This window comes from Triturus cristatus, chromosome 7, assembly GCF_964204655.1.
Source record: "Triturus cristatus chromosome 7, aTriCri1.1, whole genome shotgun sequence".
NCBI classification, from domain to species: Eukaryota; Metazoa; Chordata; class Amphibia; order Caudata; family Salamandridae; genus Triturus; species Triturus cristatus.
Window position 1 is genome coordinate 581,898,078 of NC_140590.1, and position 13,600 is coordinate 581,911,677.

Here is a 13,600-nt window from a genome sequence, read left to right on the forward strand (position 1 = left end):
CCTAATATGAGCTCAATGAGGGCACAGCGAGCGGCGCACGGGTGGAATGGGATGCGCTCAAAGTAGTGATTCGCGGTCATTGTTTGGGGACCACATGGAATATGCGGAGGCAGATAGCGGGGTCGCTCACCCGTCTTGAATCCCGGCTGCTTCAGCACGAGTGGGAGGGAGAGGGGGGCGGTGCACGAGCACAGCAGTTGGCGGACCTGCGCGCCGAACATGCTAAGCTCCTGGAACGCCTGAGGTGTCTGAACTATGCGGCACACACGGCCCGCACACATGCATCGGCCGACAGGGCAGGTCGACTGCTTGCCTGGCTCTTGAAGCAGGAGACGACCTGCCCCCCAGTCGCGGCAATACGTACACCAGGGGGAGAGCTCGTGTGCACCCATCGGGACATTCATAGAGTCATGACAGACCATTATGCACAGCTGTACCGTGCGCGAGGACACTGCTCGGGGGAGGATCTCGAGCGGTTTATAGGGCAGGTGTGACTGCCTACGGTCACTGCTGAGCATATGGAGGCTCTCAACTGTCCTCTTACACTGGAAGAGATAGGAGAAGCCATCTCCTCAATGGCATCTGGGAAAACTCTGGGCCCCGATGGGTTGTCCGCGAAGTTTTATAAAGCCTACCGTGAGCATCTGGTGCCGCACCATCTCGGGGTATATAGGGCGGCGGTTGAGGCAGGCGCACTACCTCCCTCGATGAGTGAGGCCTACTTGGTGTCCCTGCCCAAGCCGGACCGGGACCCCACAGACCTGGGCTCCTACCGCCCGCTGGCGCTCCTCAACACTGACTGCAAGATCCTGGCTAAGGTGCTGGCGGAGCGCTTGGCGCCGGTGGTTGCACACTTAGTCCATGCCGACCAGAATGGGTTTGTGCCGAAGCGCAGTACGTCCTTGAACCTGAGGAGATTTTTCAGGGTGGCGGCAGACAGTACGCGGGAGTGGCCCAGGGCAGGCTGCCTAATATTAGACCTGGAAAAGGCATTTGATTGCCTGGAATGGCGCTACCTCTCTGCACTTCTGCTGCGTTTTGACCTTGGCTTGGAGTTTCTGCAGCTGGTGGGCCTCCTTTACAAAGACCCTAAGGTGCGGGTGCGACTGGGGCCGTACATATCTGCCGCCATACCGATCTGCAGGGGAACCCGGCAGTAATGCCCGCTGTCGACGCTCCTGTTCGCTTTGGCGATGGAGCCCCAGGCAGCATATACGCGAGCTGACGGCGGCTGGCATACCCCTGGGGGACACTATACATCAGGTGTCGCTTTATGCCGACGATCTGTTGGTGTATGTGCGGGACGTTGATGACATTCCACCTCAGCTGGCCCACGTCCTGCGAGATTTTGCCGCCCTTTCGGGGCTCTGGGTGTACGCCAGCAAATCCTACCTTTACGCGTTCGGCGAGGGGCGGCAAGACCCTGGTTATGTCCTAAACGGCACCAGAGTACAGTGGAGAGGTGACACCTTCCCATACCTGTGACTCCACATATACCGTCAGCCGACGGACCTAATTGACGGTAACCTGGGCAGGGCCTTCACAGCCATCAAATCCCAAGTGCGCTTCTGGAATACGCTTCCGCTCACGGTCACGGGCAGAGTGGCGCTGTCCAAAATGGTGGTCCTCCCACGGCTCCTGTACTATTTCGCTAACCTGCCTTATAATACATCCGGCGGCCTTCTTCGCCAAGCTGTCGCAAACCCTTAGGGACTTCATCTGGGGGAATAGCCGACACAGGATGTCCCTCAGGAAACTCTACCTCCCGACAGACCAGGGAGGGTTGGCAGCACCCTGCTTCGAGCATTACTACCTAGCGGCCCAACTGCAGTGGATAGCGCGCTGGTTGGCGGATAGGGGTCGCGAGGACACTGCGTCTATGGGCCCACCGTATATACTTGAGCAGTTGTTGGTGCTCTTCCACCCGGCCTCCAGGAGTGCAGCCCCAGCCCCGCTCCTCCTTGCGGTGGCGTATCGCTGTTTCCGCAGGAGCCTATTCCTTACTTGGCACGTACTCCCGTATGCGCCAGCGCTGCCATTGGAAGGTACCCCCAGTGGAGGGGGACCGCTTACTTCCCTTGCGCTTACACAGTGGCAAGAGGCGGACATCCAGACCCTAGGAGATCTGTATCGAGACGGACAGCTCCTCTCGTGCGACTTGCTGGTGGAAGAAGGGGGCCTACCGCCCGGACAGTTCCTGACCTATCACTCCTTAGTATGGACCTTGGGCGCCCGGTGGGGGGATATGGCTGTGGAGCCCGGCCAGCACCTAACTATACAGTACTTGCACGTCCTGGGAAGGGGCTGCCACCTGATTAGGTGGTTCGCGGCATCGTTGCGGACGCACACGGTGATTTCCCTGGAACCGCTTAGGCACAAATGGGATGTGGACCTAGGGAGGCAGTTGACGGACAAAGAATGGGAACACATACTGAAAAGCCCGGTGCGCATCCCCAGAAACATGCGCCTCAGACAGATACAATTATTCGTCGTCCATAGGGCATATCTCACTCCCGCGGTCCTTAATAGTTACTACTGTCACGCACACGCAAACTGTCCTAGATGCGCTACACCGGGGGCCGACATCATACATATGCTATGGGGCTGCTGCAAATTACACTCCTACTGGCGCGCAGTTCACGACTCCCTGCACACTATCACGGGGAGGGACATATCCTTCGACTGGGTGGTCTACCTACTGCATCACTTTCGTAGGACGAGCACGACTAAGGTGACATCTCGGTTCTTGGATTTAGGGCTCGCGGTTGCCAAGCGCCTCATAACCAGGCGGTGGAAGGCACAGGACCCGCCCCACCCGCGGGCGTGGGGGCGCTCACTCGCTGCATGGGCCGGAGTGGAGGGGACTGCTATTAGGCGGGAGGAGACACTAGGGTTGAGGAAGATGCCCATAGCCGCGCAATGGGAGGAGATGCTTCAGGCGCTCAGACATGCTGAGGTGGGGGATGGGAGGGGTGAGCGGGGGGGGGTAGGCGACGTCAAGCTGGGCAGCGGACAATCTGCCGGAGTGACCCCGTAGGGTTCCACACACAACACGCACCCGCACTGGGTGAGAGGGGACAATGCATCCGGACGTGTGATGGTGTGCTGCAGCTTCGTCACTCAATGCAATCGGGGGGGGGGACTACACGGGGGCAGGGATAGCGATAGGCACACTGGAGCTGGTCTACTTTTGAGGTGGTTGCGGTTCTTTCTGTTTGTTTTCTTATCGTTTCTGGACAGTGGCTGCGGATTCGGCTGCGGGACTCATCGAGATATCCTGATGAGCCCACGCGGGGGAAGGCAGGACTGCATATATCAATATTTGAGATCTGCCTTATTAGGGGTTCAATGCAGCGGGGTGGAGCTCATCCAGCTACGACCTAATTATGTATCCTTTCAGTGCGCTATGCAGTAATGTTCTACCCCGAGAGCTCGTATGCTACTGTACCGAATGTCTGTATTGGTGTTTGACAAAATAACAAAATCTAATAAAAACAGATTTAAAAAAGAAAAAAGTGGATCCATCACTATAATGAAGAGCAATAGTGAGAGAGGACAGCCTTCCCATGTCCACCTCATGATTGCAAATGGGGCCAGAAGCGTATCATTGTTCCTAATCTGCGCTGTCTGTAGTGAGTAGAAGAGCGTTACTAGGGAAGATAAGTTAAGTGTGGCTTGTAGGAAGGCTTTCTTGGCATCTAATAGGGCGATTACGGCGGGTACTGTGGGGGATATTCTATTAAGGACAGGAAAGACTCTATGTAGGTTCAGAGACGTTGAGCTATGTGGGAAGAAGCCCGATTGGGCTGGGAAGATAATCTTGTCCATCAGTAGTGCAAGTCGGGTCGACAGTTATTTGTCTAAAATTTAGTTGTCAAAATTCAGTAATGATAGTGGCCAGTAAGAACCACAGTACTGAGGGTCTTTACCCGACTTCAGAAATAGTGTAATCAAAGCTTCTCCCAAAGTAGGTAGGAGCACTCCCTTCTCCAGAGCTTCTGAATACATAGCAAGGAGGTGTGGTGCTAGGATGTGCTTGTATGCTTTGTAAAAAGCGCCTGTGTAGCCATCTAGGCTGGGTGCCTTAGAGATGTCCATCGAATCGATTTGTCTGAATGATCTCAGCGATGAAAGGTTCACTAAGAAACTGTTGGTGTGCAGTAGTGAGCCAGACCATGGGCACTTTGTTTAGATAGGCCCCCCTCTTGGTGCCCTCGTCGCTCAGTTGTGCGGTATAAAAATTTGTATAATTATCAAGTAATTTGGTCTGTATCCCCATGGTGTCTGTGACTCGGGTGCCATCTGATCCCTTAAGTCTGATACATAAGATACGCACCGAGGAAGCTGTAAGAGTCTAGTCCATGTGTGTCCCAGCCTCTCCTCTCACCATAGCGGCAGGCTCTGGCATACTTCCCCAGGTAGTGAGCTTCGGTCCCACAGTCTACCTGAATTCAGCCAGTAATATAGCACATTGGTGCAGACGGGCCTCAGTGGCCCATCGGGCACTGCCGTGATCCAAGTCCGCCAGTTCTGCCTCAACGCTGTTTAGTGTCCTGCGCAGGTCTTGTAACACCCCAGCATGTTTACAAATGCATATGCCCATGGTGTATGTCTTAAAGGCCTCCCACAGGGTGGCTTGTGATTGAACGGATTCTTTGTTAAGTTCAAAATATTTAATGATGGCTGATGGAGTTAAGTGCAAAAAAGTTAATCATGAAGTGCCATGTTGGGGAATCGCCATTGGCATTCAAGGCTTCCCACAAGATGAATGGGCAGTGTAATCACAACTGGTGAGTGATCAGAGAGCGTTCGTGTAAGGTGTGGGATGGAGCTGAATCGTGGTGCAAGTGTGACTGATAGTAGCCGTAGTCTGTGTGTGTCCAGGTGCTGTGGGGCGCTGAGTAAAATGTGTAAGCAGGGGTGGTGGAGTGTCTCAGGTGCCCGGGTCGCTGAATGTGTATGTATCATATGTCCTAAAAGATACGCAGCAAGCTGGTTTTCCTACTGGAGTTTGTGCCGTGATATCTAACACTGGGTTCAGAAGCATATTAAAATCACCCCCATTACAAAGTGATCTGCATCTGTGCGGTCATTCAAGGCCCGGATTGCCTGAAAATATTCTGTGTTGTCCATGTTTGGGGCATTGACATTGACGAGTAATACGTGGTGCCCTGCATTGTGACCTGCCACTAAGACATATCTGCCCTCCTCATCGGTATGGTTGATGTAGGGTTTAAAAAGTAGGTGCTTATGGATCAGCGTGGACAGGCCGCATGAGTAAGTACTATAAATGGAGAAGAATCGATGCAGGCCCCATGTATTTGCAAATGTGTATGAGGGTGAAGGACTGGGTGGTAAATGCGTCTCCTTTAAGAAGGCGGTATCGACACTGTCTCTCTGCAAATACTGCAGCACTTGTTTGCCCTTACGTGGGCTGTTGAGGCCTCGGATATTCCAAGACTGAAAAGTGGTGTCTGCAAATTGATGTATGTTATTATGTCTAGGCAAATATTGCAAATAAAAATCGGTTGAGGTGTATCTGGTATGGTATATGAGCGTGCAGTGAGCTGATACCGTCAAAGAAACACAAACAAACAGTAGCAACCTCCCTCCCACACCTGGCACAAACATGCCAAGTGAATCTCAATAGTATCAAATAACAACAAAATATTTCCCCCAACGCAGCTTTGGTATAAACCTTAGGGGAGTAGCAGCGCCATGGCTAATTGCCCTGTTTACATAGGTGCTCAATATTGGGTTGAGATCATAGATGGGTCTATGCTGCCGGGTTTATTGAAGTATCACCAGAGAGCCTACAGCAGAAGTGGTCCGCAGAGTTCAAAAGAAGTACCAGAAGACTGTCCATCCCTGCAGCTAGTGTGTGTAGCAACAAAGGTGCTCAATGTGCCGGCAAAAAGTTCCATGCTGGTAGCATCCTGTGAACCCGGCGGCATTCGTTCAGGGGCTGTGCGCTCCGGGGACACACAGTTTCTGGCTCTCTGTTTGCAGAACACCATTGTGTGCTGAGGTGTCAAAGAAACGAGCCTTTCCATCAACATCCATACTGAGTCGGGCAGGATATAGCATTCCTTATCTGAGTCCCAGTTTGCCTAATGCAGCTTTGGTTTTGCTGAATTTGCGTTGGGCCTCTTGGACCACCATGGTGAATTCGGGGGGGGAAAAGCTAACTGTGGAGCCCTGGTACTGGAGTGGGCCTAGTTCTTTTACCCTCTTAAGTGCCACATCTCGGTCTCTGAAATTGAGGAGTCGGGCAATTATCGGTCATGGCAGGGCCCCAGGCACTGGGTGAGTGATCTGTTTGCACGTTCCACAATGGATGTAGGATTCAAGTTCTGTCTTCCTAGCAGGTCTTAGAGTAGCTGCTCGACTAAGAGGTCAAGATGTCCCGTGTCCATTGTTTCCAAATAACCAAAATGCAGATATTATATCGATACCCTCTGTCTTCCAGGTCTTCATTTTTGATGGCCACTACCTTTAGTCGTGTCTCTAGCTTCTCCAGTCGCTTTACATCTGTGGTGGTAGTATCCTCTAGCCCAGATATGAACTCCTCCACTCCACTGTCTGCATATCTTGTTTGTCCAGTAGCTCACCCACTCTGTCCAGGCGGTTTGTCGAAGCGGGCGTCTATGGCTCAACAGCTCACCTTGAACTCAGTCATAACGGCATCTACTCCGGCCTTGTGCTCGGCTGCAGGCCCTCCCATCGCACCAAATTCCATATCTGACCAGTAGCCCTCGATCTCTCAAAAGGCACTTTGCGTTGCTTTGGGTCGCCCTATACTATTGTAATAGGGGTCGCAACCGTACCTCTCCCTGGTCAACTGATGGCGGTATCTGCGGGCCAAACCCAGGGACAATATCAACAAATGGTTCTGCAGCAGTCTCCCAGCAGGTAGTGCATTCTAGGGTACCCACCGACATGGGTGACAGTTAATCTCCAGGACCAGGGGGGCAATCTGTGTCAAGCCTCACCCCCCACCCCACTGCAAATATGACCGTGCATGTGGGGACGTCTAAAAAATCAATGCGCAATGTGTACTATCCCTTGTGAGGGTTAGGCCTGCAGGGCGTTCACCATTGAGCAGTCTGAGTAGGCAACCCAGCAAGGCCAATTTAGATAGGCAGCAGGAAGTAGGAAAATGGCCACATCAGGCGAATGGCCTAACTAGCATGGCTACTAGGGGCTAAAAAAGGTAGGTATACCTCCAGTGCACAGCCACACAAAGAGCATTATGGCAGCCTACCGTGCGTGTGCAGCTCAGGCAGATTTCCCGACCATGGGCATCATCGGGCCTCCAGTGCGACTCCGCCCTTCATAGTGCCCCAGAGCACCTAGGGTAGTCCTGGATTTCCTTGAAAGACATGGGCCTCACCCGCCTCAGGCTCACCCGTTGTCCCTATCACTGTGGGGCTTCTGATGGGTGTGGTGGTTGCCGAGCGCTTTCTCACCGCCTGAAGTGTTGCATCCACCAGGAGCAGCCAAATTCGGTTCACGCAGTCCCCAGATGGTGTAGGACGAGCCGTTATGCCCGCTATGCCCAGCTCTGCATCGTACGGACCCATCCGATCTAGGATTGGAGCCTAGTCCGTCGGAGCTCCAGGGCCATGCAGACATCTTGGTAGCCAGGGTAGCCACATCCCCAAGCCTGCATTATTTTTGAATGGAGCAGTCTGTCTGCCAGTGACTTTGGATTTACTGGCCTTATGAGGGAGGGTTAGGAGGGTGTTGCCTCAGCAGAGAGACCGCTACTTAGAAGTGAGGGGTTCTGTTCATAGTTCTCCCTTTTTGATTTTGTTCCTGTTGGTAATAGAGGTACAAAAAACGGGTGTCCATGGCCACTATTACGTGATGCGTTAAATTTTCCATCCTGTACTGGGGTCATGGGCATGACTCCTACCCTCATTAAAACATATATTTTCAGTCCATTGCTAGTGAGGATACAGCATACGAATCCCCAATTCTGCTGTATGGGCCTCCGCAAATGTTATCAGCAAGCATTTTAAACTTGATTCATGTTCCCTGTGCGAAAATGATTTTATCAAGAATTCCAAACAAAGCATGTTTCTTTGTTTATGATGCTGCTTTTGCTTTCACACTTTTATCTCTCTTCTAATTTATTGGCCATACCTTGATTGGCTTCACACTTTAGGATCTTTTAGGAGCTCTCAGATCCATATGGAAATGGGGTGAGGGGGTTCTTATGGCACACAGTGCTTCTGAAGAAGGCACAGTGTCTGGCATTAGATTGAGCTGTTTTAGGGAACCCTCCTCAAATCCTTCGACTAAATAGAAAACTAACACAAGGGTTGGAAATCAGGCACCATGTTTCAGGTGGTCAGTTCCACCTCTGTTTATTTATGTTAATTGTATATGACTCTTGAACAGTGTAGAATGGTGATTGCTGTGGTTTTCTGAAATGAAAATTTGTCGTGATCTTTTTCACATTTATTTTCAGTTAGCAGATTGGAAGAGAGGGAGGCCGAGCTGAAGAAAGAGTATAGTTCACTTCATCAAAGACATTCAGAGGTAGGTGTTTTATTAATTTGAAAAACGGAGTATTGGTGAAATGTGCTTACTTTCGTTGTGGTTATGTGTGCTATTGATGTTTTCCCTTATAATTGATTGTCTATAAAGCCAGTGGTGTATTTTAACATGATGACATTCGGAAACGTGATGAATTAGCCAGCAACAGAGTAGTCTTGAACAAAAGTCAATTGGGCAAGGGAATGATTGGTAACTTGGTGGAACAAAAATGTATTTTAGCTTATATTCATGCAAAGCTAAATAAAAAATACATTGCTTGTGATGTCATCTGGTCCTCTGTTGAAGACGTCAAGGAAGGGGGGACCTATAGGTTTCCCTTTCTTCCTGCGATATCAACAGAAAAAAATGTTGATTAACCCCACCTGGCATACCGAGCTTTCTTAAAGTCACATAATCACCTTCTCCTCAGGCTGCCATAGGATAGTTTGGGGGCTTCTTTTTGAGAGAGCAGAAGTACAATGTCCAGTTTGTATCTTTTAAATATGGGTAAAGTAAATGGTGGACCTTCTAGATAGATAAATCGTAACAAACAAATTGTTGACATTGAGTTTCTATTAAATTTGTAAATAAGCCTTATGTGAGGGGGTTGGGTACAAAGGACAGGAACTGCAATAATGTAGTTGAAAATGTTTAAAACGTTGTGGTGCCCTGAACATGTTGGACACATGGCAGATTTAAAACTCGTGGGGCTTTGATGAGAAGTTTAGAAACTATTGCGGCCAAATAGGATCAGTCACTGCATACCTTTCTAGTAATCCCCAGCAGTTACCATGTTTGTTATGTTTATTACTTATTTGTAAAGCGTACTTGTCACTCTTGAGAGTTTTGTAGGTGCTGAGCAGGTGTGTGTGTGTGTGTGTGTGCCTAGCCGTACCTAGGGTAGGTTGGTTAATTGGAAAGCTAGGTCTTTCGTTTCTTGCAGAAGTCTAGCTGTCGATTTCTGGATGGTTTGTAGTCTTCTAGTGAGTTGCTTGGTTATCTCAGCGTAGAGGGTGTGCCTGTAGTTTAACTTGCTGGTGACCAGGGCATGAGTGACTGTTTTTCTATTGTTCTTAGGACCCATTTTAAGATTTTTCCTTCGCATCTTCACGGTATGGAAGCAGGATGCAGTGACAATGTTGCCTTTTGTGTTTGTCCAATTTGCTGTAACTGATGATCCTGAGGTTCCTAGCGTTGGTGCTGTGTGTGGATAGGAGTTCACCCAGCTACCAGTTAGAGTCCCATGTTCTGACCATGACTTGCAGTCACACTGTCATTCACTCTTCAATGTAGACTGCTTGAAGACTAGTGCTAATTAATGTACAACACAGATGGCAGTTATAAAAAGTGGTTCCCCTGTAGAACAATGAAAAAGAGCAACCACAGATTTCCTAGAGTTGTCTGGACATGTATTTCAAAGATGATTATAGTTCTCCACTTTGCCGTTACTACATCACAGTTGTTGCAAACGAAACCTATGTAATTATGTGTGTGGAAAATCTGTGTGAAAGATGCTGATTACTTCCTCATCTCGTGCATAGCCGTTTTTAAATGCAGATCCCAGTATTGTTCGAGCCTATAGACCACCACTGTGGACTTGGTATCAATCAATCAATCAATCAATCAATCAGTGACACTTGTAAAGCGCGCTACATACCCGTAGGGTCTCAAGGCGCTGGGGGGGGGGGGGGGGAGGGGGGGGTGCCGCTACTGCTCGAACAGCCAGGTCTTCAGCTTCTTCCTGAAGGAGAGGTGGTCTTGGGTCAGGCGCAGGTCGGTAGGGAGGGAGTTCCAGGTCTTGGCGGCCAGGTAGGAGAAGGACCTTCCTCCTGTAGTCGCTCTTCGGATGCGGGGGACGGCGGCGAGGGCGTGGTTGGCTGATCGGAGGTGGCGTTTGGGAGCGTGGAAGTTGACTCGGCTGTTGAGGTAGCTCGGGCCTTGGTCGTGTAGGGCTTTGTGTGCGTGGGTGAGGAGGCGGAAGGTGATTCTTTTGTTGACGGGGAGCCAGTGAAGGTCTCTCAGATGTCCGGAGATGTGGCTGGTTCGTGGGATGTCGAGGATGAGTCTGGCTGAGGCGTTCTGGATCCGCTGGAGTCTCTTCTGGAGCTTGGCGGTGGTACCGGCGTAGAGGGCGTTGCCGTAGTCCAGTCGGCTGGTGACGAGGGCCTGGGTGACGGTCTTCCTGGTCTCGGTGGGGATCCACCAGAAGATCTTCCGTAGCATGCGTAGGATGTTGAAGCACGCCGAGGAGACGTTGTTGACTTGCCTGGTCATGGAGAGGGAGGAGTCCAGGAGGAAGCCCAGGTTGCGTGCATGGTCTGTCGGTTTGGGTGCGGTGCCCAGGGCGGGAGGCCACCAGGAGTCGTCCCAGGCGGAGGGTGAGGAGCCCAGGATGTTTTATCTCTGACCAAAAAGGGTGCTGGCTTTACTTTACCTGATACTTAATAAATTGTAAATGTTAGGAAAATCTGATTGAGATTAATTTTGAAGAGCGACAGTTTCATTGTATTTATTCCTCCTCTGTTTTTGCAACAGAGGCACAATATGTGTAATTATTGCCAAACGTGATTGTCTTGATATTCAGTAAGAGTGGCTACAGTTGTATGAACAATCTTAACTTGAGATTGCTGTATATACCTGTAAACATTGTTTCGGTCTCTATTTTAAGCTTTAGTATCCTGTGGTTCTAATCAGTGTTTCAAAAATGTTCTGCATTCATGGCTTGGAAAATTTAACAAGATATCATTTGAATTATGTTTGGAATCGTCTTGAAAGCTTTCCCATATTCAGGTGCCTCTAAAGATCAGAAATGGAGAGAAGAGAGTACCATTAACCCGAATTTGGGCCATGACACGTTTAGATAATCTGAGCATGCAACCTTAATTTGGGACCAGACCCCACTTTTTATTGTACTTAGTCGAGGAAAGACCAGTCAATCGAATCCAGAAGCATTAAAGCACTGAGGTTTTACAAATCGGATAGATGTGCCATAGCCACCTAGACTCTAATGACACAATGTATTTTTTTGATAACCAAATCCTTTTTATTGTCTTTTGAAATACAGTATCAATTATGAAATATAGCACTGACAAACTGTTCACACAATAATGACAAATCGGTCCCAGTTCAACCGATTCCCCACACTGCCACCCACCCCATTCACTACCCTCTGATCTAACGATCTCTGTTGTCTCTATTAATGCCACATCATTTCCAGGGAGGTCGATATCTCCACATATTCTTCCTCTCTAGACATTCCACCCATTCCAAATTTCCCCCCATTTCCGGGGGTAGCCTCTACCTTTATAAACCACCCTCTTCTTCATCATGCCCCAGCCCATATCTTGTTTCCAAGCCCACAGTTCCTCCAGGAACTCGCAATATTGCTCATAACCACTAACGAGCCTAATGTCATCTTTGTCTGTTGTGCACTTCCGATCTCTGCTTCTCTACAGATATTCCTAAGAATCTCCTTAGCGGAGACTGCAGTGCCATCACCCCCTACCTCTCTTAAGCACTGAAGCGCCGCTGACCAGAAGTACAATATTACTGGGCAATCCCACAGGATATGGAAAAAGTTCCCCGGGTTACACACAAGCACTTGAACCATTGGGGTCCGCTGTCCTACCCATCTTCACTAATGTTGTTTATGCGTTGGATCCTCAGCTGGACTAGTTGGAATCCTGATGGATGGCCACCTCCCTGGGGGCTGCTAGGGCCTCTCCCCATATTCCATCATCTAGCCCCTCACCCCCACCTCCTGATCCCATTGTTCCCTTATATGTTGCCGGGTATGTGGTGTTTTGTTTTTTTTAAAACCTATTTTGTCAATTTGTGCATACATCTCCGGGCTCTACACTCTAGAGACGTCTGCAGAATCATACCATAGATACGCATGAGAGCAATCGACTTTTGTGGGTGACATCAAAATGCGTAACCAAAGCATACAAAATAATATAGAACCCCCCCAACTCCCTCCCTCCCTCGCCCCTCCCCCTGAAGTCGCACGCCGGGTATCTGGTGTTTGATTAATCAGTTTTCTATTAATCAGTGAAATGGCTTTTCGGGGCATGAATTCATTCAACAGTCTGCCCTCCAATGGTGAGGACTCCGGAGGATCCTTTCTCTGGGCAATGCAGCTCTAAGCACATGTCTGAGTTTTAAATACCTGTGTGTTTCTGAGGGGGCTCAGTGATATTGTTGTTGTTGGTTGGGCAGGGGGCGACATCTACTGATACAATGTTGAGGGATCTGATGAGGTATAAAGCTGCATTGGCTGGGTGGACCAACTATGGCAATACCCTGAGTAGCCTAGTCACCAAAGCTTTGGCGTAATTTTCCGGGAAGAAGTGGCCCCTATCACTTGCGTCCAGGTACATATTGAGAAGAGGTAGAATTAAGTGATTCAAAGCAGCGATAATATTAGATACTGGAGAGGCTCTCTATGCCCGGGGTTTTACCAGGATTCATTTTATTTTCATGAAGCTTCAGAGTTTATAAAGGTCCACTCTGTCACTAGGATGCAATCTCGCCAGAGTCATGTGTTCGGTGAGTGGAGTGGAGTGGAAGCCCCCCAAATACAGAGATCAATAATACTCAAAAAAAGCAGCCGCATCATTAATTGCCATAGTGACATTTGTCTCCCTGGTCCTCTGCGTGGTAGGGCATTAAGTGCGAGGCCATGTCCCTTGTTGCCAACCAATATAGCAATTTGCCAGACCATTCTCCCCGCTCATAAACTCTTTTCATTGAGGCCAGACAGCATTAAAAAGCCTCTTAAAAAGAGAGCTGTCATTGAGAAGCTCCTTCAAATGTTAGATGGCATTGTCTGTTGATCCTCAGTATTACACTCTTAGACCGTAATACTAGTTTCCAGTGTAGCTCTCTGCCGATTTTTCTCTCTTTGCCTCTCAAATATCATGTGGTCATTCCCGGGTGAGTAACCGTCCTGGCAGCGCAAAGTGTGCCAGGAGAGGCCAATGTTCCTTTATTTAAGGGAGCGTGGTCTGAAATACCCCAGGGTACAGTAAGGGAGCTGTGTGGGAAAGATCAATAG

At 49.6% G+C, this 13,600-nt stretch overlaps 1 protein-coding gene across 2 annotated transcripts in view; it reads left to right on the top strand.

Moving 5' to 3' along the window:
• SPAG9 (sperm associated antigen 9) overlaps nucleotides 1-13,600 on the top strand; it is a 1,633,747-nt gene that overhangs the window by 133,619 nt on the left and 1,486,528 nt on the right. For both annotated transcript variants that reach the window (XM_085617154.1, XM_085617155.1), the window contains exon 3: nucleotides 8,477-8,547. In XM_085617154.1, the coding sequence (XP_085473280.1) occupies nucleotides 8,477-8,547 (71 nt within the window). The remainder of the gene's footprint in view (nucleotides 1-8,476; nucleotides 8,548-13,600) is intronic.